This window comes from Penicillium mononematosum (assembly GCF_028829835.1).
Source record: "Penicillium mononematosum strain IBT 11891 chromosome Unknown utg000002l:1.0-8112719.0:1.0-8118358.0, whole genome shotgun sequence".
Classification (NCBI taxonomy): Eukaryota; Fungi; Ascomycota; class Eurotiomycetes; order Eurotiales; family Aspergillaceae; genus Penicillium; species Penicillium mononematosum.
In genome coordinates this window covers 4,130,254-4,156,327 of record NW_026643272.1, presented here as the reverse complement: position 1 = coordinate 4,156,327, position 26,074 = coordinate 4,130,254, and the positions used below count along the sequence as shown (strand labels likewise).

Genomic DNA, 26,074 nt, shown 5'->3' with positions numbered 1-26,074 from the left:
CTTCGTTGTAGTAAAAAAATGAGTCTGTCATGGGTTTAATAGTGCCTTTCACTCAAAGCTTGCTTGGAATTCCTGAACATGCTCCATCAGAGTTTCTATAGCAGAAACGCCTTCCACCATGGTGCTTGCCGGGTTATCGAGGATGCGTCGCATGTTTTCGTTGCTCGTCTTTCTTTCTTCTCACACACTCTTCTCATCTTACATCTCATAGCACCATCACTTGGCTGGTCGCAGCAGTAGCCTCTCTGCTATGATCCAGGACCACACCATCACTGCTTACTGGCACTGTTTGACTAGTGCTACCGCGACCGCCTTTAAAATCAAGTCCCAGCTACGCCACTGCTACATCCTAGTCCCATTGAGCGACGACAGTACCGTCTCTTGAATCATCCTCAACCTCTTCACTGCTCGATCCTCGCCCACGCTACATCAACCACACTGTCGCCACGCTACTACCAGCTACTACCAGCTCTTCAGCCACGCTCGATCAACCACATCGAGACCACTACTCGTTTGACGTATTGTAATTCAGAATCCCAGTCGACCAGAAAGTCAATTTCAACTTGGCCCTCCTTGCGCGCCTCAACGTGTCGATAAAACACCGGTTTTGCTAACACCCTCCGAGCTCATGTCTACTTCGAACATTCGCATGATGCGGGAACGACAGGTGAAGTCGGGAATCCCAGGTAAGTAATCACGTACCCCGGAGATTGGGTCTTTCACCTCACAAGTTTAATTCTGATATTGATGCTTTAGTGGAATCTTCGCCCTAAGTCCTTATCATCGGCGAGACATACGGGATACCGCTAAAGTGTACCCTGAATTACCTGATACATTGTCGAAGCCTGTGGCACGATCCTGGGGGTCTATGAATCCTACAACGGGGCAGAATCCGAGGTTGGAGCCCTGTGGACCACCAATACCCCTTCAGCCTGCCACAGTACCTTCATTCAGGCACTGGTTAAACAGCCGCGGGGAGTACTAATTGTTTAATCCAATTTGACGTAGGGACGAATCGATTCTTCTCGGCAAATAAAACGCAATAACAGTCTCATGTTCTTCATTTCACATCAAGAAAGACCCTCAAAGGCGAGAAAGATTGGAGAATTCCGCCGGAGCATGGTAAGTAGGGACCTTCATATCCAGATCGGCTCCAGAGTAGCCCAGGTCCTCCGCAACCAAAACAGCGCACTTTTCACCGATAAGGAGAGCAGTCTATCGGTTGTAAAAGTCAGTATCTAGCAGAGTCCCAGAGAAACCAAGAAATGGAACACTTACGCTGAAAGTGTTGCAGCCCACATTGTCCGGGCAGATAGACAAGTCGCAGACTTTGAGCCCCTTGACACCATGGACATTGAGACGCTCGTCAACAACGCCTCCGTGTGGCGCGATGGAGTTGCCCTCTCGAGGAGCCATGCTGCAAGTGCCGAGGCAGTGCCAGGTTGTCTCAACGTGACGGGAAACTACAACAAAACTGTTAGACACCGTGATCTAAGAGATTACTAATTCCCATGTTGATACGTACCCCACTTCTCGATGTGCTTAATATCCTCATCGCTGTACTCTAAAGGAGCACGAGCTTCGTGTCTGTTGGAGTTCAGGATTGAGGCTGAAGGCTGCTTTCCGGGTTCCAATGGAGTGGTCCAAGAGCCTATATCGATTATTAGCTGGGCGAGATAACTCGGCCTGGAGGGAAAAGACAGCCTACCGTGTTGGATACCAGCAGAAATATGGTTCGGGCCGGCATATGCCTTGGTAGTCGCCAAATCCATATCTTGTGCCCGTGCCGATGAGTTGGAGGCGAACTGAGGATGCATGGCAGTGACCTCTCCAGCGTACGAGCCCATACGCCGGGCTGTCTCACGGGATTTAATATATCCCCAGACCAGAGGGGCCATGTCACGTTTGTCATTCATGAAACCCGCATCAAAGTCCGGGACTTCGTAAGGGTCGGCCGACTGGATGTGGGTGTGCCCACGAGAGAAGGGGTACTCCTAATATCTTGTCAGCGCTCGCTACTGCGCTTTAGTGAGTTTGTGCCATACCAGGAAATGGAACATGGTAAAGAACTTGCCCGGAGGCATGTGCATGTGGTCTCCGAACCAGCTATGCGTGTGTTAGCCTCGTGACATCCAAAACGAACCGTGTGAGATGCTTACCCAGAAATGATCGAGTAATGCATGACGGGCTTATCGGGTTTGTTCCTGAAATACGACTCGTAGCCCTCCGTAAAGTCCGGGGTAGGCCACTTCTTCATCTCGCCTAGCTCTTGCTCGGTAGGCCGAATTTTGACACCGGCATCGATACCGTTAGTGGCCAATGGACCAGTGCCCTTCTTATCCCACTCATCGAAGACCTTCTTCTGGACTTTGGGATCTCCACGGATGAAGTCATCAAAGGACTCGACGTCGGGTTTCGCGCGGTAAACGGAGAAAGTAAGGTAGTGGTCCTGGAAGTTTCGGCCCACGCCTGGTAGGTTGACCAAGGGCTTGACACCAGCCCGGCGCAGCTTCTCAGGATCACCAAACCCAGACCGCTGGAGAATAAGTGGGGAACTCATTGTACCCGAACTGATAATGATCTGCTTCCGAGCCTTGAAGATCCTGCGGACTGGCTCTCCACCGCCGAGAGGCTTAGTTGGGACTGTCACAACTCCCACAGCACGGCCATTTTCAACAATCACCTTCTCAACCTTGGTATTGCATTGAAGATGGAGGTTGCTATGCTTGGCTCGAGTGCTGTGGACATAGGCGTGTGCTGCGTCACTTCGTCGTCCTAGTCTCGAGGGTCAGAGATGATTATAATATTTAAAAGTGGACATTTTTTCTTACCTGTGTCACGATTGATCCATTTCAACCAGTGTTCTGCGCCGTGGCTGTAACATTACGTCGTTAGCAGGACACAATATACAATCAATTTTGGATCTCATACGCAGTCTTCAAATCTTGCAAGTCGTCAGTGAATGGAATTCCCTGCGTTTCAACAGCGCGGAGGAAGTCATTCTTGATGGGATACGTATAGTTTCCAAATGAGACCTTGATGGGTCCGTCAGTGCCGTGCAGTTCCGGGTTATTGCTCGCACGTTGATATGTTTCGTGCTTCCTCATCAACGGAAGGAGTTCCTTGGTTGTCCAGCCTTTTGCTTGGAAGTCGTCGTAATCCGAGGCAGATGCTCTGGTGTACATCTTCAATGCATTTAGCTCGGGGCCACTTGACAACAATGTCAAACAGGAATCACTTACCATGAAGTTGATGGAACTGCCACCTCCAAGAATGTTGGCACATGGGACAACAGCCTGGCGACCATCTAGATGTTCAGATGGCCTGGAATTATAAAACGATGCCGTCTTCGAATCAAGCTTCATGTTATTCGGGTATATGCCCGGGCGGTACACCCTAATTCACATCAAAATACATTCACTGGAAGTGGAGGCTTCAACGTTCTCACCATTGATTGTTCAAGTTGTCCTCCCCTGCCTCAATCAACAACACAGATAGGTTGTGATCAAGATTCGCGAGGCGGCCCGCAGGCACACATCCCGAACTGCCGCCACCGCAGATGATGATATCGACCTCTTCTGGGATAGTCATGACTCTGAATTTGTTGTCAAGCCAGTGAATTGAGGATATTTGTCAAGAAAGTGCTCGAGGGAATAATCAAATCTTTGATGAGACATCCCGGAGGGACCTTATATAGCCGTGTCTTTGTGCCCTTAGGAGTATCTATGGAGGCCAATTTCCCCAAATCAAGTCACAGTTACAGCCAATAGCCCTATTCATTGACCCCGCGCGCGGAGATAGAGTTCAAGCACTTGAGTGTGGCCAACACCAGACTTATCCTTGTCAAAAAGTGCGTTTGAGATGAGTTTACCCAACTCTTCGCATCAGACACATGTATCAGCATGGTGATAGGAATCATAAAAACATGGCCTTTGCAACACATCGAAATGGGCATTGCTAGTGATATTGTCTTGTTTTTACGTTGACTATCCCTGTCATATCTCAAACAGCCCAAAGCCAGGATATGCCCTGATACCTTCTGGGAAGTTCCCCGCATTTCATGGATGGCTCTCGTCAGCTCAATTGATTGCCCAGACCGAGCTCTTGCAAATTATGTGCAGGTAATATTTTGCCAAGGGCCCTTGTTATTCCTCCATCCTGCCGGACGGGATATCGGGATATGGGTATCGGGATATGGATAAGGAGGGTATGCGTGGGGGTCGAAAGCAGTTTATTGGAGTCATCCAGCGAAGGATTATATGATTGGTTCTCAATGCCCTCTAATTCAATATATTGTCATGCGTACCTACACATCCCTGGCTTCCGGAATTATAGGAAGGACAAATAACCACGTGACGAATTTATGTTCAATGCCATCCATGCATACTTTAGCTGTTTCTCCGAACGCTCGCGGAAGAACAGAGTATAAACATGGTTTGAACGAATCCAATATAGTAGGGCTTGATCAAGTGAAGTAATATTCTGATTCAGTGAGATTCCTATTAGCCGGGAAGCATGATTCAGCCCGCCTATTAGGTACCGGACTCTCGCCGCATTAGCCTCGCGGATTGTCGGTATCCCCGCAATAGCAGTGCTGTAAATAGTAATTTTGCGGGGTAAACTTAGTTGGCGTGGGGCATACAGTCTTCCAGACTGTTTACGCAAGAGGCGGCAGACGTAAATTGCTGATACAAATTCCCATTGGAGGATATTTGACACATCAGACTGCATGGTACTTCTACATCACTTGCTGGTTAAGCTAAAAGTTTATACAACCATTTCTAACATTACTCCTAACGGCTAGTTCTACTTGGCGGGTCTGAGGGATGACCAGCGCTCGCCAGAGACATAAGTACAGTGCCGAATATATCTTCCACCAATCAAACAAGAGTCCAAAGTCAGAGACTAAGTATACTACACATCAAGGGAGAGAAACAATGAGTAACGCGGTATAAATAAACACAGAATGACTTCTACATATCCAATCTCTTCCATTTGCCAGCAGTAGTCCCAAGGGAAAGTAGTATATACAGTTTTGGGCTATTTTAGTGTTTGTTCTGCTGTCGACAACACTTGCCTTGACCATGCGTTCATTGAATTATAAGGGTCCTTAAAAATAGCACAAGTTCGACATAGAGAGATTCTCAGGTACATGATGAAATGTGAAAAAGAGTTAAATTTTCGGGCAAACAAGAAGATATGGTATGATGAAATCTAACAATTCTATATAGCGAACTTACACCGAAGGAGGAAAAAGAAAAGAAAAGAAAAAGACCACAATAGGACAAATCTCGACCAAAGGAATCATGTCTAACAAGAACTGGTCGCCGAAGGGGTCTTCTCCGAACACTCGAGTTGGCGGGGACCTGCCATTTCGGCAACCTTCTGGCAAAGTTCATGCTCAGATGAATGTAGGTCCTTCTGATCGAGTTTCGTACGGTAGCATTCATCGAGTAGGTCCTATTGGAAGCGTGGTATTGAAACAACCACATGTCAACAAGCTCTATACTTGCCCAAATAGCTCTTGAACGGTCAAGCGGCGACCCTGGGAGTTGGCGACCAGGCGAGACTTGGTGCATATTGTGGACTTCACCATTCCCCTTGGTGAGTTTCGATGGCCAAAATCTTTTGGTTATTCTGCATGTTCCCCGTACTTTCGACCGCGTCCGCCGCTGCTCTTCCCTAGTGGTGTCGTATATGATGAGTGATTTCGTCAAGGTGCTCAAAGTGATGTATCTGTTGGTGAAAAATGAGGAAATATTGAGTAGTTTCAATGCGTCCCTGGAAATGCGAGTGTTCTGTTTCCGAATTTGCGCGACGGCCATATCGAAAGCTAATTTGTCCGGTTTCTGCGGGATATTGCCCTTGAGTTCCAGTATCTGTTCCTTTTCAAAAAGTGCAATGTTTCTTGAACTCGACCTGCGTTCTTTGAAGGTCCTCGCAGAAGTCCTTGTAATCAAAGTTCTCTTCGTAAAAGAGGCTCCAATATCTCACGACTTCCTCAGCAGCATTGGTATTCAAGGTGAGGGTGCTTGTTAGCCCATCACCCTTGTTAACGAGATAACTCAGCTCCTCCGTGACAACAAGTCGTCGGTAGTCATCCAAAACGTTGATCCCATATAGCACGATCTTTGCTAAGCTAAAGACTGCAGCAACAGCAGAAACACCGTCCATGTTCAGCGGGACGGAAAAGAAGAACGAACAGAGTATGTGGAAAGAATCCCTGATGAGTGACAGACCTGACGAAATATATAAAATAGCTCTTTTCGCCTTGAGCCCATGTCTTGAGTATGTCTAGTTTCATCTATGAGAAAGGCATTGTCCCATAACAGAGTCATCCTCCGGACGATTGAGTTTCATGTCCTCGTCTGCGACTATATCTGACATTAGGTTTGAATGAATACCCTGGTATCTGTCCTCCTAGCTTATTATTTCCTTTTGTTCGGATATATCTCGCCGTCTTTGTTCTGATGTCCCAAAGGAGAAGAAGAACACATGGCTATTGTTTCAATTCGATGAACTCCGTCCTGCCTCTGGCCTTTGCGGCTCTTTATAATCGTCGCCGTAACCCTTCCCATAATCGCACGATTACCAGTCACACTCGTGGTAATCGACCAAGCCTTCCGGTCCATAATTCATTATAGCCACTCATTTATGGATAATATTACGCCACCCCTGTATCAACGCTGACATCACTTGAAGTGAGACAACACAAAGGCCATTGTCAAGACCTTTGGAGAAATAAGACAGTGAGTGCACTCTAAAACATCAATCGTTGCGACTTGTTTATTTCCGGATCATATCTGTACCCCTTATGTTGCGAGAGTCCAATATTCTGATTTATAGTAATTTTGTCTAAGATAGGTCTCTATCTTTGTTGATACAAATTGGTGGTGAAGGGAAAAAGAAAGCATATAAATGTTATAAATATGCTTAGCACGACCTCACGTTTTGCATTCCCACTCCAAATGGAGTGTAATTGACCTGCACCCTCGTTGGACCAACCCTGCAGTTGCGCGCAAATCTACATGGGTATACAGATGGTCCACGCAGCGGACAACAAAGACACCGCCATCGCCTTGGTATTTTTCTACGCCGTGTGCTGGTCGATTGGGCTTTTCGCAATGTCTTGCCTATTGTCTTAACGCTCTTTGTTCTTTTGTCATTCTGGTCTCACTATATTTTTTCCATACACATAGAAATACGTGGTAAGGTTATTTTATAGTTATCTTTTGCCTTCTGAAATTCAAATTAATTACGAGAGAGCTCTTTAAAATTGTCTACAGTAGTCTTTAAAGCTCTATATTCTTCTCGCTTTTAGATTCTTTTTTATCTCATTAAGAATCTCCTCTGCGAGATTAGTGGCGTTTCTACGTGCGTTTATCTATATTCTCACTTATAGCGAGAGGGTGTGCTATTTCTCTGCGTTCGGGCCGTCGAGAAGTGCCTAGGGGAGGGATCCTTATCAATTAGATTGTGAAGCTTATAACTCCTTAGTATTTTCTCGACCTAGTCAATGTAGATGCCGAGATCGGTTCGTCCTTTAAGCGGAGGAGTAATCATATGAAACTTACCATCTTAGGAAGATCAATAGCTTGGTCTATAGCGGCAATATCTTATTGCATATGTTAGTCCCTGCTCATATTTTCGATTTGTACGCTACACTACGGCAGATTAGGATAATGATTCAGCTATCGTAGCTAATCGAAAATGAATAAATGAACTAATAAAGGCAGTTCTCAATATGAGATACTAAAACAACAGTGTTAGATAAGTGAGAGATATGACCTGATCTGGCTCGATAAAGACCTGAAGGACATAAATTGCTCCACTTCGATGTGTAATAATCATTCTATAACTCCTTATATCCCGATCGAGAGGATATATACATGGGCGTTGGACATCCTAAGCCTTGACGCTTTAAGCCCTTCCTGTATTGACCTAGCGCAAACCGAAGAAATCATGTTAAGGTCGTATGAGCCTAGAGTATACAAAGAATTGCAAGGGATGTAAAATATCACAGTTTTTCACGGTACTCTACAAGACCCGACCCGAACTTAGTGCAAAAATTTCACCTGTTAAGTCGCTATTCCGACGACACTGATAGCCTCGAAAGCTCAAAGTCCGAGGATCCTTTTGAACTTCCAGTTCTCAGTCCAGACGGTCCGGTCAACCAAGACTACCGAGTTGTCATCCCAAGATGGGTCCATGAGGAATTCCAAACACTGTACATGATAAAGCATGACCCTATCCATTACGAACGTCGGTATACGCTTTGGTTTGGAATTGACTTGGATAGATTTGGCCCAATTGACACCCCGTCCAAATTTTTCCAAGTCCTAGAGGGGTCCCTTTTGTCTGAACACGTGTTATTACTGGATAGTCTGCCGAGTTTTAGACCTCCGGGTGTACGTGAACTATGGATGCCGATGTACGGGTATTTCGGGAATTGGTATGACCCGGAAGGGAAAAAATGGGCAGTTTTGGCTGCAAAGAGGCGAACGCGCCTCCTGAAAAAACTTTGGGAGCGAGGAGATGTGCGACTTGTCAATGAGAAGCCCGCCAAAGAATACTGTTCGGTGTACTACTCTCAGCTCTCGCCTAACGTCAAGACCGGTCGCAAATTCATACTTCACGAAGAACTGGACTGGGAGGTAATTTTCCCCGAACTTCGGAAGAAGGAACTGCAGTTACATTATCCGGAAAAGGAAGGGGAGGACGGTCATTGTGTACTTGCTTAGTACCACCTCGCGTTCTGTATTCCCGTTTTTCTCAGATGAGCACCTGGGAAAGTACATAGTCTTGTTGTTACAGTCGCTGCTTGCTAGTTTTTCTTCGCTTGAGGGATCACATACCTCGTTGGCTCTTTTCTATAGCTATAAAACCACGCCAATCAATTGATAACTATATTGAGTTTGCATATGTGGATATACGCAGCTCACGAGGTGCGCGCCAAAATTCAGTCAAATTCAGTTCCGACTTGCCGAAGTCCGGAAATTCTGCCACATACCCGGTCTTGGCACCGGGTAAGGACCGGATACGATTTCTCTGCCCTATATGAGGCCCACTTTATTAAAGTCTGGTTTATATACTAAAAAATTCAAAGAAAAACCTTGCTTGATTATGAACATTGATTGTCGGCAATTGCTTATTCCCCCCAGCTTTATACTCTATAATTTTACTGCACTAGCTTTTCTGCCTTTTCCTGTCCTCAACCGCCAGTGCCAATCTCGGGCCTATATCGGAACATGTCTCCTGGCATGTCTCGGTTCTAAGCGCAGGGGGTGGGGACTCGGGAGGGGGTTTGGTGGATTCGAGGACGATCTTAGGCTCGGGGCGTAAGAGAGTGCCGAGAGAAAAGCTTCTGGTTGTGGAGACGCCATCATGGTGATAAAGGAGAGGAGACAATAAGGCGGATGAAGCAATTAAAGAATTAGTTGATACAAAGGTAGATGGATAGTATGAGAAACATAATGTGGTAGGAGTGACTTATTTTTGTTACTAGTCTACCTGCTATCTTGCTATATTGTACGTACATGTAGGGAGTGTAGAGATTGGGATGTGCGTATATGTACACATGGATGTACCTGGGTAGGCAAAACAAGCTGGCCAACTATCAAGGTAGGATCTGTACCTAAATAGGAAGGTGCGCCTCAAATTGTAGGGGCTCTGGAGGTTTCCAAATAGCTAGATCGGGGTATGATCATCCGTGGCGCCCGCCTGTGGACATGGATATCAACACCTTGTTTAATGAGTATTTTTTACACACACCCTACAAAGCGGGAGCATCGTGCAAGCTTGATCTTCTCTATACCAATATAACAATAATTAAAATCAGACAAGTCCTATCTATAAATGCTAGTATATCTGCTTTCCAAGAAAAGTCCAACACCAAAAAGCACCAAAAAGCAAAACAAGATGAATATTTTAAACCCGTTTCCCTTCAAACCCTTCGGCGGGCCATCCCTGGAGCGTATCTCCATCCTCAACATGGTCACCCGACAAGACCAGAGTATGTTCCAAAAGACAAGCATCCTGGCCCATTGAAGCGCCGGACATCAAACGGGATCCAGCGCGCAGAATACTCCGATCCCCAACCTTCAAGGTATGCAGCTCAAATCCACCACGCGAGTTCAAGTGGCAGACCAAACTGGCATCGTCGACAGCAACCCGGTCACCAAGGGTGAGGAGGTCAGGCTCGGTAAAGAATATACTGGGACTACCATTGGCGTGAATCGCACAATCCTTTCCAATGTTCGCACCCAAGAGGCGGTAGTACCAGGAAATGTAGGCAGAGCCGGAGATCATGGGCAGGAGACCAACTCCGTCGTAGCAGTCCTTGATTAGGGTCTCGCAGGACAGGAGGAATTGCCAGCGCTGGTTGTAGCTGCTCTTGTCCCAGTGGTAGGAGCCTTCCTTGCGGCGACCCACGACTGCCCATTTAATGGAGAGAATGATGGCAAAGGCGAGGACGACTTGAGCGGCGGTGATGACGGATAGGATTGAGGCGAGAGTGCCGTACAGAACGAAGGGGCGCCAGGCGCCTTGCTTGAAACCAGCGGCGTCACTGTACTTGAGGATAGTGCGGAGAGCGAAAAGGGAGAACAAGACAGTGAGGAGCCAATAGACAGTAGTGACAATTACTGCGAAGGTAGAGTAGATCACAATTTGCCACATGCGTAGGACGTAGTAGTTGGCCTCATGGCGGTAGAAGGCGCGACCGAATGGCTTACAGGTATCCACATCCTGCTCAGCAATCTCGGTAACAGTCTTGTCTTTACTGCCATAGTAGGTCTGCTTCTCAGTGGGCGTCTTCTCAGTAGGTGATCTCTCGTCTTCGCTACCGCTGCTGTTGGGGCTGCTGCTACCATCCCCAATGATAGTTGGAGCGGTCGAAGTGGTGGTCGAGGTGGAACTTGGGAACTGTATGGCCTCACCACCCTTGCTGCCAGTCCAGACAGTGTTGGAAGGATATTCACCATTACGGCGAAGCAAAGCACCGGAACCGATCATGGCTTGACGGCCGATGGTAGCGCCGGGCAAAGCGACGACACGATCACCAACCATAGTGCCATCGCCAATCACGATGCGGTCCCGACCGTAGCCATCGGATGTGACCAGAGTTGAGCGGGAACCAAATACAACATCATTACCAACCTCAATGAGATCGAAGTCGACCGTGACTGGACCAACACTTGGCCAGTAGACATGCTTGCCAACCTTACCACCAAGGGCACGGACAGCCATCGAGACAAATTCATAGTGACGACCAGTCAGGCGAGTGAGCTCGTGAATGTCACCTGCGGGTAGGATCTGCGCGAGCACAGCACTCCGAATCTTTTGGCGAGTCGTCTGTTTCGAGGCAGGACCAGGCTTGGGCTTGCCACAGATGAGATCCAGGAAGAACTTGATGACCAAGACCGCAATAAAAAGCACAATTGGGCCACCAACCGCACGACAGATCCGTGCAGTAATGTGGAATGCAATCCGGTGATCACTGGTGTACCAATCTAGGGTAGACCGGAACATGTCGGCCGCTGGGGTAGGGAACTGGAGAACCATAGGAATAAGACCAGCCATCCAGGTAATACGAGTAGCCATCCAAGTGATCAACTTAATTGGTTCAACAATAAAGAGAATCCAGAGCCAGTGAGGCTTAGGAATCTGAGAAGTTAGCAATTGGCGGTTGGACTCATCGGCGTCTTGGAGTTCCCAGCTCGACGAGTTGGGACCAATGCAAGTCCTCTCGGGGATATCAGCACCGGGAGCGACGATAGACTTGATGCCGACAGACGAGTCCTTACCAATGCGAATGCGCTTCAACAGCATAGAGGTGTTGCGCTCCACGGCGAACGGGCGACAAACGCAGGTATCCAAAACGACATTGTCACCGATCTCAATAAGATCATACTCGCCAAGCTTGGCAGATGCAGACATGGTAACATTCTTTCCAATCTTTGCACCCATCAAACGGTAGAACAGAATGCGAGACCAATTGTAGTTGTTGAAGAGCCCCTTTCCACACACCTGCGTCGCTTTCTGGGTTAACCACCAGCGCGTATGGTAAGGGCCCCACATTGGTGACATGCCTTCCTTGTAGCGACCGATGACAAGCCACTTGAAGATGATAGCGAGGATGGGAGACACAATTTGTGAGCATAAGCGAGCAGACATCACGGCGAAAACAACCAGCATCAAACGAGCAATGAGGTGCTCACGAATCGGAAATCGATTGGAGCACTCGGCCACGACGTATGCGAACACCATCCACTGGAATGCACGCTTCATAGGGAAGAAGAAGACAGTCGGGAACAGATGCAGAACCAAGATAATTGGGTTGGTGCTGCTGTATGTCTTCTCGCAACCCGGCAATTCAACTCCGCCGTCTTCGCCCTTGGCAGCCTTAACTTGAACAGCTTCGATAATCTTCTGCTCTATTGCTCCAACGGTGCTGTGGTGGAAGAGAATGTCACCGGCCAAGAAAATACCAAATTCCCGACGAAGTTGAGAGACCATACGGCCAGCACTAAGACTATCACCTCCAGCAGCAAAAAAGTCGGTACCGCTGGATACTTCCTCTGGTGAACAAGACAAGGCGACAGCGAAGATTTCACGCACGCGGCGCTGAATGGGTGACAGGTCGCCATCGGAGTTGCGGGCGTGGATTGCCTCATTGATAGCGGCCTGATCAGGTTTTCCGTAGAAATCAAGAGGCATGGGGCCTTTGAGGAGAATGATACGACTAGGTACGAGATAGCCATCTAGCTGGTTGTGGAGCTCGGCAGGTGTCACATGGTCATCATTGGGGTTCTTGACAAACAAAACAACCTGCGCGAGCCCGTCGCGCGGGTTTATTTGCACGTGCACGTCAGGTGTGTTTGCCTTCTTGCTAAGAACTGAGCGAATAACCCTTTCATCGATGACACATGGCTTCTTCGGAATCAATGCACTGAGCGGAGCACCAGTAGGCGGGCAGACAGCTTCGTAGTGCCGGCTCGCCAGGGGCGTAGTCGTGGTTAAGGTCTCCAACGACAGGCGGTCTGCGAGCTTAATCCGCTGAATCTTGTTGTTTGCCTTTGGCACGCCGTCCATGTACACCACCAGAGCAGGCCACTTGGGCTGATGTATAATAGGCTGCAGCGCTTCGTGTATCTGGCGAAGATCCGGCCTAGTGAAGCCTGGAGGAGTGACGATAACCACACCGACGACTTCCTGCAGGACTTCGTCTGGGACAGAAAAGGCCAATGTCTCAGTCACGCGACCATACAGCGGGGACTCTGGGTCCTTGGCCGAGGTCAGCACCGCATTTTCCACTTCGACGGGAGAGATAATTTCGCCACCACGGTTGATCACCTCCTTGCTGCGGCCAGTGATGTACAGGTAATTGTCGTCATCGAGATGTCCAAGATCACCAGTATCGAACCAGCCGGATTCATTGAATGCACTGGTATCAATCCTACCTGCAGGGGTCAGGTATCCCTCAAATGCAGGTGATCCACGAATGCAAATGTGCCCAAGCATCCCATTTTGCGGGACAGGCTTGCCACTCTCAGTCATAATTGCAACCTCAGGGCCAACAATCCTTCCCGATGTTCCAGGGCGATCAAGCTTATAGTCCCTCGGCGGCGCAGCAATGGGCATACATTCAGTCATGCCGTAACTGGGGAGGACAACGCAGTGGAAAGTATTATGAAGCTGCACTGCAAGCGTTGGAGGGAGGCCACCACCAGCGTTGCAGATAAACTGGATGGCGCTTTTTTTAACGGCATCAGGACGGTGCTCGGCTTCGGCAAGAATCATTTGATGCATCGTGGGTGTGGCGTAGTACCAAGTTGGTGTCATATGAGGGGCTTGCACAGCATCCCAGAACATGCTGGGGTCAAACGAGGGACAACATATTGTAGCGCCGCCGGCGAGGATGGGGGAGAATATACTTCGCATGATGCCACCGCTGATGCTGTTAGTTGCCTTCCTATATATAATTCGGGAGGGGGACATACACATGGTTCAGGGGCATCATGTTAAGACATGTATCTGTCTCGGACAGTTCCACAGACTCTATAGTAGCGATGGTACCAGCGATGAGATTGTAAGTTGTGATGGGAACCAGCTTCTTAGTGCCACTGGTACCACTAGTGAACAAGATAATGGCAATGTCATCCCCAGAATTGGGGGGATGGTCGTATGCACTAGAAGTATTCCGTGCGGAGACCACGCGGAAAGTCAAGTTTTCAAGCTGCTCAATGCCAAACACTGGCCGGGTACCGTTGTCGAGCTGCAACTTGCCAATGTCAGCGTCCAGCGCGACAACAGCATCAGCTTGTGAATTTTCTATATCTGTCTGCAGTTGCTCTGCCACCGTGTTCGTAGTCATGGGCACAATGGTGTACCTGTTGACGAAAGCAAGGACAGCAACTGCCATAAGAGGGCCGTTGGGCAAGATGACAGCGATGCGAGGCTTCCCATGGCGGGAGAGTCCTACTGGGATCTTGAAATTCTCCAAGAACTGCCGAATGGCAATATGTGTCAGGTGCCGTCCGGTGTTAGCGTCGATAAGCCCGGCGCGGGAGTCTGTTCCTATTAATTCTGCAACGCTGGGGGTGGCTGCTTTGACTTGTGAACGGAGATGGGTGATTGATTCATTATTATTGGCCTTGAGGGATTCGGGAATGGACTTGTAGATGTCCTGGAATGTTGGGATTAGGTGTCGGATGGGCCAAGAATCGGTGCGTGAGGATAATAAAGCGGACAGTTGGTGAAAGGAGGCTGGATGGGAGGCCTCCCTGCGGAGGTATAGAAGCTTTTCTATAAGTCTGTTTGACAGTCAGGATCGGAAGAAACTTCACATGGACACCCCAAAAAGGAAAAAAGGGACTAAAATGATAGATTCGATAACATACGAAGATCTTGATGAGTCCGCCATTGTATATCACTAGTGCAAATCAATCTCAACTCAACCTGATACACAACCCAAAAAGAAGAAGTCCTTCACGCCTTATATGCTGCCCCGTACCCTAGTAACGGCCACCATCAATCTGATACACAAACCCAAAAGGAGTCCTTCACACAAGTAATCCACTAGCAATATCCACCCGGTCCACCAACCTCTCGCAAATTACATCACAGACCTCTTTGAGATCCCGAAATTCTTCATGCAAAAAGTACAGCGGTAACCTCGCTCGGGACCAAGAAGAGAAAGATCCGCATGGCATCCCGATACCCAAGCTTGACCCACGGAATTCCGTTCATAGTCGGAGAGATCAGCTCAACCACCGGATTGTACATCATGCAGCTGGGCGGGATGGTATTGGCCCAAGATAGAGACATTGTTCCGTCTGCCGTCTCAGGGCCGTGAGGTGATCAAACGCCCAGGGTCTTGATACATTGCAGGTTCACGGGGGCCAAATGTCACAATAGGACCCCTGTTTCAATTGAGCTTTTCGTTATTAAACTTTCCCTTTTGTTGGATGTCTCAGGAATCACGTGATGGCTGTCTCAGGAATCACCTGTAGATAGAACACGAGTGACAGACTCTCTCTCTCTCTTTTTCTTCTCTTCGTCCGACAGAATACATACTGAGATTTCTCTATTGATCTGACATAGTATTGTATTCCATGAGCTTTGGTATTATTCGAATTCCCTCTTACCGGATGGAGTAATATCACCGGCATGACCACGATAAGCCCGACTCTTGATATCGCCATTCCCAATCGCCTAGCGTGATCTGCATGTTCTGGGTATACCTCTACACAGATTTCACATGAAGTCCCCGACTCAGCCTCCATGAACAACTTCTCAAGGAATGATAATAGGTCCCAAAACACATATGAAGTGGATCTTTGCAGCGCCGCAGGATGGTGGCGTTGCAGTCTTGCAGGGTCGCCTCTGGTCAGCAATTTAGGGCGTCGCGAACACCGCCGATCGCATGTCTCAAAACTGGGAACTGCCTGATATCGTAGTAAGTACTCCGTATGCGTCCAGAACCTCGCGCCATTTATTTGTTTAGGGCAACTACTGGGGACGATCGACCGAAATATTGGAAGCTATGTACACACTATGTCCAAGGTCCACATTGCAATTGTGGAAACACTCTGCCCTACGAAAGGTGGAATTTTGCCATTATCCATATTCATCGACATAATATACGGATGAAAATGATCTACACTGTGTAATGTGAATCATTCACCACATCTTTTTGTTAATTAATGTCTCTCAAACTACACGGGTCTACTCCGTAGGGTTACATACATCTTGCCTCGTACTCCGTACGGAGTACGAGGCATAGAGTGCTGAAAACCCACTTCCCGAAATAGGGCCGGTCCTTGCCAAGGCTCTTGGCGAGGGACTACGTTGCTTGGCAAGGAAATCAATTCCAAGTCTTACCTAGTCTTATCTTCCAAGGTATGACCCTTATTATTTTCCATTCGGGTCCAGTTTTGTCCATAGCATTCTCTCCCAATGACAGGCCGTCTCCGGGTCTTTGACACAGAAAATTCTAGCGCTTGTGGAGCGCCATCAGGGCTGATCTCGTCAATAGTAGCATTGAGTTCTTCGAAGTACTCCGTAGGGCTCCGAACGTTGAGACCGCCGATCACAACGCGCCGATCTGCAGTGAGGACAGCGCTGCCCAAATGTGACAAGGTGGCCTCGACTATTCCGTGCTTCCAAAGTTCCCGCCATCACGAACCTGGTGAAACCCCAAGCCTGCTATAACAAATAGGATAATTGATCCTGACTAATATTACGGAGTGCCAGCTTAGTACTTCCACTACTTATGCATGTTATGCATCGCACGTTGAAAGTTACCACCATTTTATTGGTTGTAGACTGCATTATCTTCTTCGTGGTACGATTGGAGCTCCACTAGAGCCAGGTACTGATGTACATACGAAGCAGACTCATACAAGGTTTCCGCCTATGAAAAGTGACAATGGTCTCGAATGCACAATGTGCCTAGATTGTTCTAATTTACCTCAAGCGAGGCTAAACCAGTTGGACCTTTTGCCTAGGCCGTGAAGTCCGACAGATAATCTAGCTTGCCGATCTGCACACCCTTCGCCCGCAAAATATCATACGTAGTCACAACATGAAAGTAGAAATTCGGGATCGCAAATCGCACCGAATAATCCTCTAGCGTATAATCGAACACAACATCTCCAAGGGGGGCCTTGAAAGTTTGCCCTTCCTTCCTAGCGATCTGTGCTGGATCGGCCTTTTTCAGCTCTGCAAGTGTGCTCTCAATGCGCTTGTAAAGCTCCTCGTAGGACTTATCGACCTCTTGCCGTGTGGAAGGTTCGACAGAAGCTGCGCGGGCGAGGGCCTTGGAGACTGTGTTCGTTGCCGCCAAAATTTGGAAGGAGACAGGCTTCATATCCTCGACAAGGCGAGCATTGAGAAATTCATCGAGCGCAATGTTGTTTTCTTTCGCGTACTCTTCGGCTTTCTTTAGGAGAGTAGAGAGGGTATTGAGACCTCTGGTGAAAGTGGCGATGGTGTAGTTGTAGAATGGGGAGGCCATTTTGATTTGTTCACTTCGAGGTGAGTAGTTTGACAATGGTAGGCCGTAGAAATAGAGTGAACAATGATGGAGTGATTGATTGGGAATTATTATTATCATGTAGAAGGAAGTAGATGAGGCCTTATATACACGATATCCCCCTAGAAGAAATCCTTGGGCAACCTTGGAAATGAGGTGCGATTTGTAATCAGTGAGCCTCTTCCAAAGTTATCTTACCTACCTATACGAGATATTCTACCCTCAGCAAAAGAAATTCCAATGTTTACTCCGTACACCGAAGTCGGATTTGTAATCACTGGTTCTCTTGTCTTCCACCTGGGCAAGGTTACCTGCTTAGGTATCTGGTCAGGGGCTGCAGGGATGAAGGATTTGGCAAACCTTCCAAGGTTGGAAGATCTGTATGATTACTAATCTACCCATTCGGATCCATCCATTCATGGATGGACCCCAAGGCAAGGCAGCGTAGTTCTTAGTTCCTGTTCTGCGGAGGATGGACTACAACATACATCGTATACTCTTGTTTGGTTTCAGCCGCAAAAATTGAATGTGATATTCGGTGGTCAGGAGGGAGTTACCTGGTGGTATTGCGCATATTTATAATCACCTGTTCAGAGAAAATGTCTCTACATTTCGAAGTATAAAGTACTCTCGATCATCACAATATCAATTACAGTATGTTCTTCAGCGACCAAAAGAGTGGGATATAAACACAATGTCACCGATAATATGCTATCAACTATCCCAAAAATCACAAATCCCCAAAATGCCCCACAATAGACATCCCTCGCCCTATGACGCACATCCGAATCGATTACTGGTAAAGGTAGAATTCTCCACCATTGATAGTCTTGCACTCAATATCGACATTACCAACGGGGCCTGTGTAAGGGCCACACTGGTACTTGTAACCAGACTCAATGATATTAACAGCTGTTCCAGCAGGGCCCTCAGCGGCGATTTCGTACTTCTCGGCATCGGAAGCACCAGCGGGGAAAAAGAAGGAGTAGGCGGGGTCAGCGCAAGCCTCGGGGTTGTTGGGGCCGACAGGAAGTGTGCCATTTGTCCTGGTTTTCCACGTTAGTCCCTTCTACTGTAGTCCTGTGGACCTCGTACAGAATATTAATAACTTACCAACCAGTGTGGCAGGTGGTCGTCTCAAGAGCCTCGCCCATGGGGCTCCGGGAAATAAGGTAGAATTTCATATCCCAGGTGTCTCCCTCAATAGTGTGCTTGAGGGAAAGGTCGCCGATGCTGTAAGGGTAGACTCGGGACCCAGGAGCTGGAGCGGCGAAGGCGGCACCAGCGAGAGAGAAAACAATTGGAATGAAAGAAGCCTTCATTTTAATAGATTGGAGGGAATATATATATTATTGCAAAAGGGCAATGCTGGGCTTGGGGTGTCTAGAATTGGCGATTATAGCCTCAAGTGGATCGCGATATTGTTATAATGATGAAGGACAAGCAGGAGACGGTCGCCTTTATATATATAGAGACATCGAATTGACCCATGCTGTTGTAAATAGCACGCCTGACGAAGAATATAACTGTCTCAGTCTGCTTCAACTCACTCGGTCGGTCTTCACCAATTGTACATTGGATGTCGAGGAAGGTGGTAAGGTTTTCCTCTATAAGATACGTGGCGCACCGGTTCTGGTTGCAATGCCTTGGTGACAACTAGGATGGCTACTAAATATAGCTTAAATTTTAAATATACATAACTTTGAATTTTAGAGTGGCGCGCAATACGATCTCACAGCCTTGGTATATACATAATATTAGCTAAATATAGAACTATCTTAAAGCACAGCTCTGGAGATAGAACTTGTAAATCCGGGGTAGTGATCTGCCAGAGCCCATACTGTATCAGTCAGCCGCGTGTATCCAGAGCTTACAGAATACTTGGCGCGCTATTCTCTCCACCCTAGGACGCCTAATTCTATAAATGGAATTGATCAATACCACTAGGGCTGATATTAACATACTGTATCGGATATAGACGACGGACAAGCCCGGGGAGTTGGTAGGACGTTTGGCGTATAAATACGTAGATGGGATGCGAGTACGAAAACGATATAATTCGACATTTTCATCAACGCCCCATTAGCTTCTATAGTTCGCCACTTGAGTATGGCTCCATGAATACAAGGCAAAGACCCGGCCGTAGCCCTCGTGGGGCCTTTTGCTCCAGGGCTGCCTTTGCGGATGATGATGTCTGCTCTTTGGCTCCTTATGAAGCGTTTCATTTTGACTCATCAAGAATATCTCCAATTATGACAATTGGCTGTATAATATGGGGGTTGGAACTACAAGAGATGATGATCAAGAACCCTATACTCGCTTGCAGGGGGCTCTATTCCTTGGGCATCTATGGGGGGCCTGAGGTGCAGGGAGGTGCGGTGGAAATACTTCACTCCAAAGGAGTGTGGGCTTTCCCCCTTATCCTTTGAATTAAAGTTAGGGGCCATAGATAAATGCTGACATGATGGCTCGTAGACTCTTATATCATGTGGCTGTCCAGTTTGACCAGTACGTGTCTTGGGGCCCACGAAATGCTGCAAAAAATACACAATCAGTGACGGTCTGTCGCTGCCTCCGACTTAGACGCTTACCCCGCAATGAAAACTGGATAGAACTTTTTTTTTTCTATGTAGGAATGTACCCAAGTAAACTAGTGCAAATATATCAGATCTTCGATATCTAATCTATCTAATCTCCGTAGGTAAAGTTTTTCTACGGGTCCATGGGTGGTCCGATCCTTTGCATGACCATTGATTGGGTGGGGTAGACGTCTATTGGTCCACTCCAGCCCTAGAGGGCTCGGGCACCTGCCCAGATAGATGACCTCGGGACCTCGGGAGTTTCGAAGGTTACGCATGTATTATATAAGCACTGCCCACTTCCAACCTTGGAAGGATCCAAGGTTCCAAGGTTCCTTCCAAGGTTGGAAGGTTGGGCATCTGGGCAGATGACGATAAACAGACCTCGGGAAGTTCTACCTACTATATTCGTATACGTAGTGTCACTTTTCACTTAATCACCAGCCTACTTCTTTTACAAGTCAAGCTCCTTCAACAATGGTCTATAGCCTATATCATCAAGCGCGTCACTTGAAGGGTTATTCCTCTGCTATTTTATCTAGATCATCGTGAATCTTCAGTTGGTATATTCTTTAATATATGGGCAACAATCATGTGTATAGTTAGTTATGTATTTCCCTGGGGACATGTACAGGCTTAACCTTTGTTCGAAATAGCTTAATGATCTATACTACCCTTCCGTATATATATAAACGATATAGATTCTAGTTGGTGCCATCACACGGCTGATCTGGCGGCCCTGCTTTGCCAAACATGCGCCTTCTCCGCTCGGATCATTGCCGTCGAGACGACGTGTTACTATTGCCTATCAGCCATACCTGTCTCATCCCACAAATATAGAACAAACTAATCTGAGCTCCATCCCTTAAGCCACTAAGAGACTCGAAAGACCGAGATATCCCAGTCCCGCACGGTATGTTTCTTAATGTTTTGAACAGACCGGGATCGCCAATCATCAAATTAAGAATATTAACATACTTCGTTATTCGTATTGCATTGCGCGGTCGCATCTCGACCTACGCGCCGACGTTTAAGATTTTCACGTAAATGGCCGTGTGTTATGAGGTGAAGAGTTTCTTATAGCAAAGCTCCGTGACCTTGCTGCCACCACATCTTACGCCATAGGCTAAAGGCTGGTCGGTCTAAGAACTAAAAAGCTGTATTAGTGCTACCGAGCTATAATGCCCTGGCCTTTGACGGAGAGGATCTTATCCCTAGCATCACTCCGTGGTCGTAGTATCCTGAAGATGGCGGTCGTGAACCCTTATCCATACGACAGATTGACGGCTATCTGGTCACTGCTAAGATAAGGAACCCGACGTACAATATAAGTCAGGCTGTAATAAGGAAGCAAAAAGGGGCAAGAGAATAATAAAACTTAAACAAATGAACCTTCAGAGCTTCTTCACTCAGTGGTCCGTTATGCTGAAGTCACCTAAGGTGGGCTTTTAGTGCAGCAGAGTACTTGTGTATATCTGGGTTCGGCAAAGCCTGACTAGATAAAACTCTCTCCTGATTTTCCCCAGGCAGTCAAGTCATCGTATGTTTTAAAGCGAGAGATGACAAAGACATCTCCTGTCGACAAAGAGGGTCCCAACTTTAATACTCCGCTCGAGGAATATCCATCATCCCTATAGGCCTTGTCTCAACTAACTCCATCCCTACCGCAGAAGTTGTTGAGGACCCACCACCGCCAAAAATTTGAATTCCAACCGACCTGTTATTGGCTCCCAGGTCGAACGTCTGTTCAATTCCGCTCGCGATACTTGCCAGTGCGGGCGAGGGTATCTATCTACAGATATTATTCAAGGCCAAATGCTTTCCACGTGCGCGATTAATTTGATAAGAAAAGCAGCCTGCCTTCAGCCGGGTACCTATTATAAGAGATGAGATACATTTCGTATAACAGGAGCATGGAAGATAGGATATAGAACATAGTTAGCATTGATCTTATTAGTGATACTAATAATGAAACCCCGCTAGTACTTATGTTAATATTAACTCCTATAAGTGTTTACAACAGTTAATTTGGAGGAGCAAGGGGTAAATAATTGTTCCGTATCCAGTCGTATTCGTTCGGGTGGAATGATTCCGAAGTTCACCCGTGGACCTACCCAGCCCTGGAGGTGATCTCGGGATTTGCCTGGTTTGACTAATCAGCCAAGGCACCGGGAGTTCCACGGTTTCGAAATCGCCCGATCTTGGAAGTTCCAAGGTTGGCTTATTGATTGCGCTATAGTTTAAGTGAGCTTGAATCCATGGAAGTTAGTTGTATCGACTATGAGTTAGTAACATATGTCCTTTTCCAATATCTACCTAGGTAGATATAGGCTTGTAAGACAAATAAACATGCATTTTGCGTGGGTAGAGCTGAATGATAACTAATCTATGCAAAGCTTAATTGTACCCCACTTTGGGCCATGTCCTGCGGGCCGTAACTCCAAAAGTTCAAAGATACTATAACTATACTAACGACATAGTTGACTCTACTACGATGTCCTACGATATCAAGCTCGCTGGCGGAAAGGGCCCCGCATTCTCATTCTTCAGCAAACTGTTCCATTGCTAGGAAAAGACACCTTCGCACTTTCGTAAACAGCGTATATAGTACGAGCCACGTCATGTTGCCGGTATAATCTGAGTGACGCTCTATGGCATTTAATCACTTGATGAACAAGGATATAGTTACTCCGCAGCCGTGAGGAGAAATGAAAAAAAGTCCACCAATGAATCGATCTTATGATGCTCGCAGGAAAAAAACGTGGACAACCACGACTTCCTTCGATCTAGATGAAACACCCCTAAATTAACCGTCCGCGGCTCTACTATTTCTCCTGAGTCTCTCGAGGTGCCGGTCTTAGGATTGATTGGCCAATATTAGTGGGGGTGTTTCGGAGATGGGCTTGATGACGATCGCCTTCCCAAAGCAACTATATCTACGGACCGATCGGCGGTATCATCTCCACCCTCGGGACTTGCACATCCATGATGACTTCCAAGACCACATCCAGTGTAGGAGCTAAGATGCCCTAACCCACTTAGCCGGTTAACGGCAGAGAGGCACTGAACGGCTGAAACATATCACATAACCTAAAATCGCAGTTATATAAGTAGACAGCATCTGCCCTTCTTGGATCCATTCCTCTCTCATCCATTCTCTCTTTGCATTTCTTTGTTTCGCTTCACAGTTTCGTTTGCTTTTATTTTTCGTCACTCTTTATATACTACCTGCATCAGCTTCCAAGATGAAGTACGCCTATGTTCTCACGGCTATTGCCGCCATTGCTTCCAAGGTCGCCGCTGTCGGTGTCTCTGGCACCCCTGAGGGTTTCGCTTCTTCCGCCACTGGTGGCGGTAATGCCACCCCTGTCTACCCTACCTCCACCGATGAGCTGGTCTCTTACCTCGGTGATGACGAGGCCCGTGTGATTGTTCTGAGCAAGACGTGAGTAGGGAACCCCCATGATGGGTGGGCGGACGACTAACAATGGCGGAATTCTAGTTTCGACTTCACCGACACCGAGGGCAGCACCACCGGCACCGGTTGCACTCCCTGGGGTACTGCCTCCAACTGCCAGGTTGCCATCAACAAGGACGACTGGTGCACCAACTACCAGCCCGATGCCGCTACCACTTCCGTCACCTAGTGAGTGTCCCATCACTCAGGCTTGGATCGATGTCCGCTCAATGCTAACATATCTCCCAGCAACAACGCTGGTATGCTCGGTATCACCGTTGGCTCCAACAAGTCCTTGATTGGTGAGGGCACCAGCGGTGTTATTAAGGGCCGTGGTCTGCGCATTGTCAACGGTGTCAAGAATGTCATCGTCCAGTACGTTTTGGTTTTAAGCGCGCAAGTTGCGTTGGAATACACACTAACCGGTTTATCACAGGAACATCGCTGTCACAGACATCAACCCCCAGTACGTCTGGGGCGGTGACGCGATCACCATCAACCAAGCTGACCTGGTCTGGCTCGACCACATTACCGTACGTTGCTCCCTCAGCCCTTCCCAGCGATTTACACAAACTAACCTATCATCCAGACTGCTCGCATTGGTCGTCAGCATTACGTCCTGGGCACTGAAGCTGACAACCGTGTCTCTATCACCAACAACTACATCGACGGTGAATCCGACTGGTCTGCCACCTGCGACGGCCACCACTACTGGAACGTGTACCTCGATGGTTCCAGCGACAAGGTCACATTCAAGGGCAACTACCTTTACAAGACAAGTGGTCGCGCCCCCAAGGTCCAGGGCAACACCTACCTTCACGCTGTCAACAACTACTGGGACGACAACTCCGGCCACGCCTTTGAGATTGGCTCTGGTGGCTACGTTCTTGCGGAGGGTAACTACTTCGCTAACGTCGACACTGTTATGGAGGAATCCTCCTTCCAGGGTGCCCTCTTCTCCTCCGACAGCGCCTCCGCCACCTGCGAGTCCTACATCGGTCGCTCCTGCGTCGCCAACGCTAACGGTGGCACTCTCGCTGGCACCTCCACTGATGTTCTGTCGAACCTGAAGGGCGAGACTCTTGCCGAAGCCGCTGGTGCTAGCACCGACCCTGCTGGCAGCGCCGGCCAGGGTAACCTGTAAGCGGTTTCGTGCTTGAAGGTTGGGGGATTCGTCAAAATTCTTGTCAGACAATTGCGGCAACTGCCTCCCTATGTACGCTATAGTCTTAGTATAGTTACTACCTCAGCCTAATCAATAACATTCGTGAAACAGATACACTTTCGTGATTCGACAACTAGGAATGTCCATACGAAATGTACAATATGTTTGACGAATCAATTGGTTTAGAAGGACTAACATTCATGGAACAGATGAGCGTAGTCGGTTCGAAAACAGCTCATTGGGCAGGCATTCACAGCGACGAACTAGAAAAGAAGGTACCGATACAAGAAACTATCCAGCAAATGCAATAATTCATGTCGGGACAGCAATAGGGACCTGGGAAGCATGGGCACACTGGTGATGGGAATTCATATCCATTGATAAAGATGTATCACCTTCAGATGGGCATAGTAGCACTGTGTGGTCGGAAAAGCCCAACCGGGAAGGCAAATCGGAAAGCTTCTGCAATTCCCTTCGTATCGTCGTTCGACAGAGGAAAATCTGTCTCGTTGCCCTTCTTTGCAACTGCAGCCCGGTCAGGTACATGCTCTGATTGAGGACTCTCAACAGCAGACTCAAAGTCCAGAACTGACAGACATAGCGGCAGCACGCAGCGAGGTCCTCAGCCGTGAATGTAATATTTCTTTCCCTCGTGTTAGGGGCCGGCCGGCGGCGCATGACGGATTCGAAACCTAGTTCAGCGGAGCATTCTGAACATCTGCTGGGGTAATGACGATCTCCTTGGCCGCTAGATGAAATCGTAGCACTGTTCAGGAATTTGTTTGAGATGGCGGAGGCGGAGGCGCAGATAGCAGAGTGCGTCAGACATCTGCCTGTAGTCATTGCGTGGTTCTGGGGTTGGTTAGGTTCGAAATGGTAGAATTTTATAATGACTCTACTCTCAGGGGATCTCTGGATGCGAAATGGTACGACTATGTTGACTTGGTGGTCGGAATTTGAGAACTGCTCTCTTCCTTAGTACGAAATGTTATGCTGTCCAGCATCCACCGAGCGGACTGACATAGACCGAATAATACGAATGGGGATAATGGAACAGCCATCGAATTAAATATCTATCGAGTCCGAGATGTGGTACTGATATGGGCTGGTAAGTCTATTTCGAGTGATACTCATCGCTTGGATGGGTTCGACAGCAGCCCCGCCAGTTGTTTGGTCGAGGTTCCATTGCTCGATTGTGATGTTCCCATTCAGTGTAACCTTTATTGTAAGGGCGACTTTTGCTGATCTGATTCACGGAGCCAGAACAAAACATATCACCTCGGTCTGTCTTGAGTCACACCATCCTGCTTCAACAAGGATTGTGGGCCACTTCATAT

General features: G+C 47.8%; 8 protein-coding genes across 8 annotated transcripts; 3 read left to right on the top strand and 5 right to left on the bottom strand.

Annotated features, from left to right (window-relative positions):
* Positions 1-118: 118 nt before the first annotated feature.
* N7519_003363 (uncharacterized protein) lies at positions 119-385 on the top strand (the record flags this gene model as incomplete). Its single annotated transcript, XM_057290141.1, has 2 exons — positions 119-166; positions 212-385. 2 exons carry the CDS (start codon positions 119-121, stop codon positions 383-385), a joined length of 222 nt encoding a protein of 73 aa, XP_057151343.1.
* A 698-nt stretch (positions 386-1,083) lies between these two features.
* N7519_003362 (GMC family oxidoreductase) lies at positions 1,084-3,591 on the bottom strand (the record flags this gene model as incomplete). The annotated part of the gene is made up of 10 exons (XM_057290140.1): positions 1,084-1,215; positions 1,279-1,463; positions 1,526-1,651; positions 1,709-1,994; positions 2,046-2,106; positions 2,160-2,775; positions 2,832-2,875; positions 2,932-3,185; positions 3,243-3,396; positions 3,449-3,591. The coding sequence occupies 10 exons, from the start codon at positions 3,589-3,591 to the stop codon at positions 1,084-1,086; spliced, it is 2,001 nt and encodes a 666-aa protein (XP_057151342.1).
* A 2,298-nt stretch (positions 3,592-5,889) lies between these two features.
* Positions 5,890-6,174, bottom strand: N7519_003361 (uncharacterized protein; the record flags this gene model as incomplete). Its single annotated transcript, XM_057290139.1, has 1 exon — positions 5,890-6,174. One exon carries the CDS (start codon positions 6,172-6,174, stop codon positions 5,890-5,892), a length of 285 nt encoding a protein of 94 aa, XP_057151341.1.
* A 2,255-nt stretch (positions 6,175-8,429) lies between these two features.
* N7519_003360 (uncharacterized protein) lies at positions 8,430-8,741 on the top strand (the record flags this gene model as incomplete). The annotated part of the gene is made up of 1 exon (XM_057290138.1): positions 8,430-8,741. The coding sequence occupies one exon, from the start codon at positions 8,430-8,432 to the stop codon at positions 8,739-8,741; it is 312 nt and encodes a 103-aa protein (XP_057151340.1).
* A 1,186-nt stretch (positions 8,742-9,927) lies between these two features.
* On the bottom strand, positions 9,928-14,923 carry N7519_003359 (non-ribosomal peptide synthetase; the record flags this gene model as incomplete). Its single annotated transcript, XM_057290137.1, has 3 exons — positions 9,928-13,951; positions 14,001-14,813; positions 14,901-14,923. 3 exons carry the CDS (start codon positions 14,921-14,923, stop codon positions 9,928-9,930), a joined length of 4,860 nt encoding a protein of 1,619 aa, XP_057151339.1.
* A 2,082-nt stretch (positions 14,924-17,005) lies between these two features.
* On the bottom strand, positions 17,006-17,518 carry N7519_003358 (DUF1993 domain-containing protein; the record flags this gene model as incomplete). The annotated part of the gene is made up of 1 exon (XM_057290136.1): positions 17,006-17,518. The coding sequence occupies one exon, from the start codon at positions 17,516-17,518 to the stop codon at positions 17,006-17,008; it is 513 nt and encodes a 170-aa protein (XP_057151338.1).
* An 811-nt stretch (positions 17,519-18,329) lies between these two features.
* N7519_003357 (uncharacterized protein) lies at positions 18,330-18,858 on the bottom strand (the record flags this gene model as incomplete). Its single annotated transcript, XM_057290135.1, has 2 exons — positions 18,330-18,582; positions 18,650-18,858. 2 exons carry the CDS (start codon positions 18,856-18,858, stop codon positions 18,330-18,332), a joined length of 462 nt encoding a protein of 153 aa, XP_057151337.1.
* A 4,502-nt stretch (positions 18,859-23,360) lies between these two features.
* On the top strand, positions 23,361-24,716 carry N7519_003356 (polysaccharide lyase family 1 protein; the record flags this gene model as incomplete). Its single annotated transcript, XM_057290134.1, has 5 exons — positions 23,361-23,560; positions 23,618-23,761; positions 23,822-23,947; positions 24,009-24,105; positions 24,162-24,716. 5 exons carry the CDS (start codon positions 23,361-23,363, stop codon positions 24,714-24,716), a joined length of 1,122 nt encoding a protein of 373 aa, XP_057151336.1.
* Positions 24,717-26,074: the final 1,358 nt, after the last annotated feature.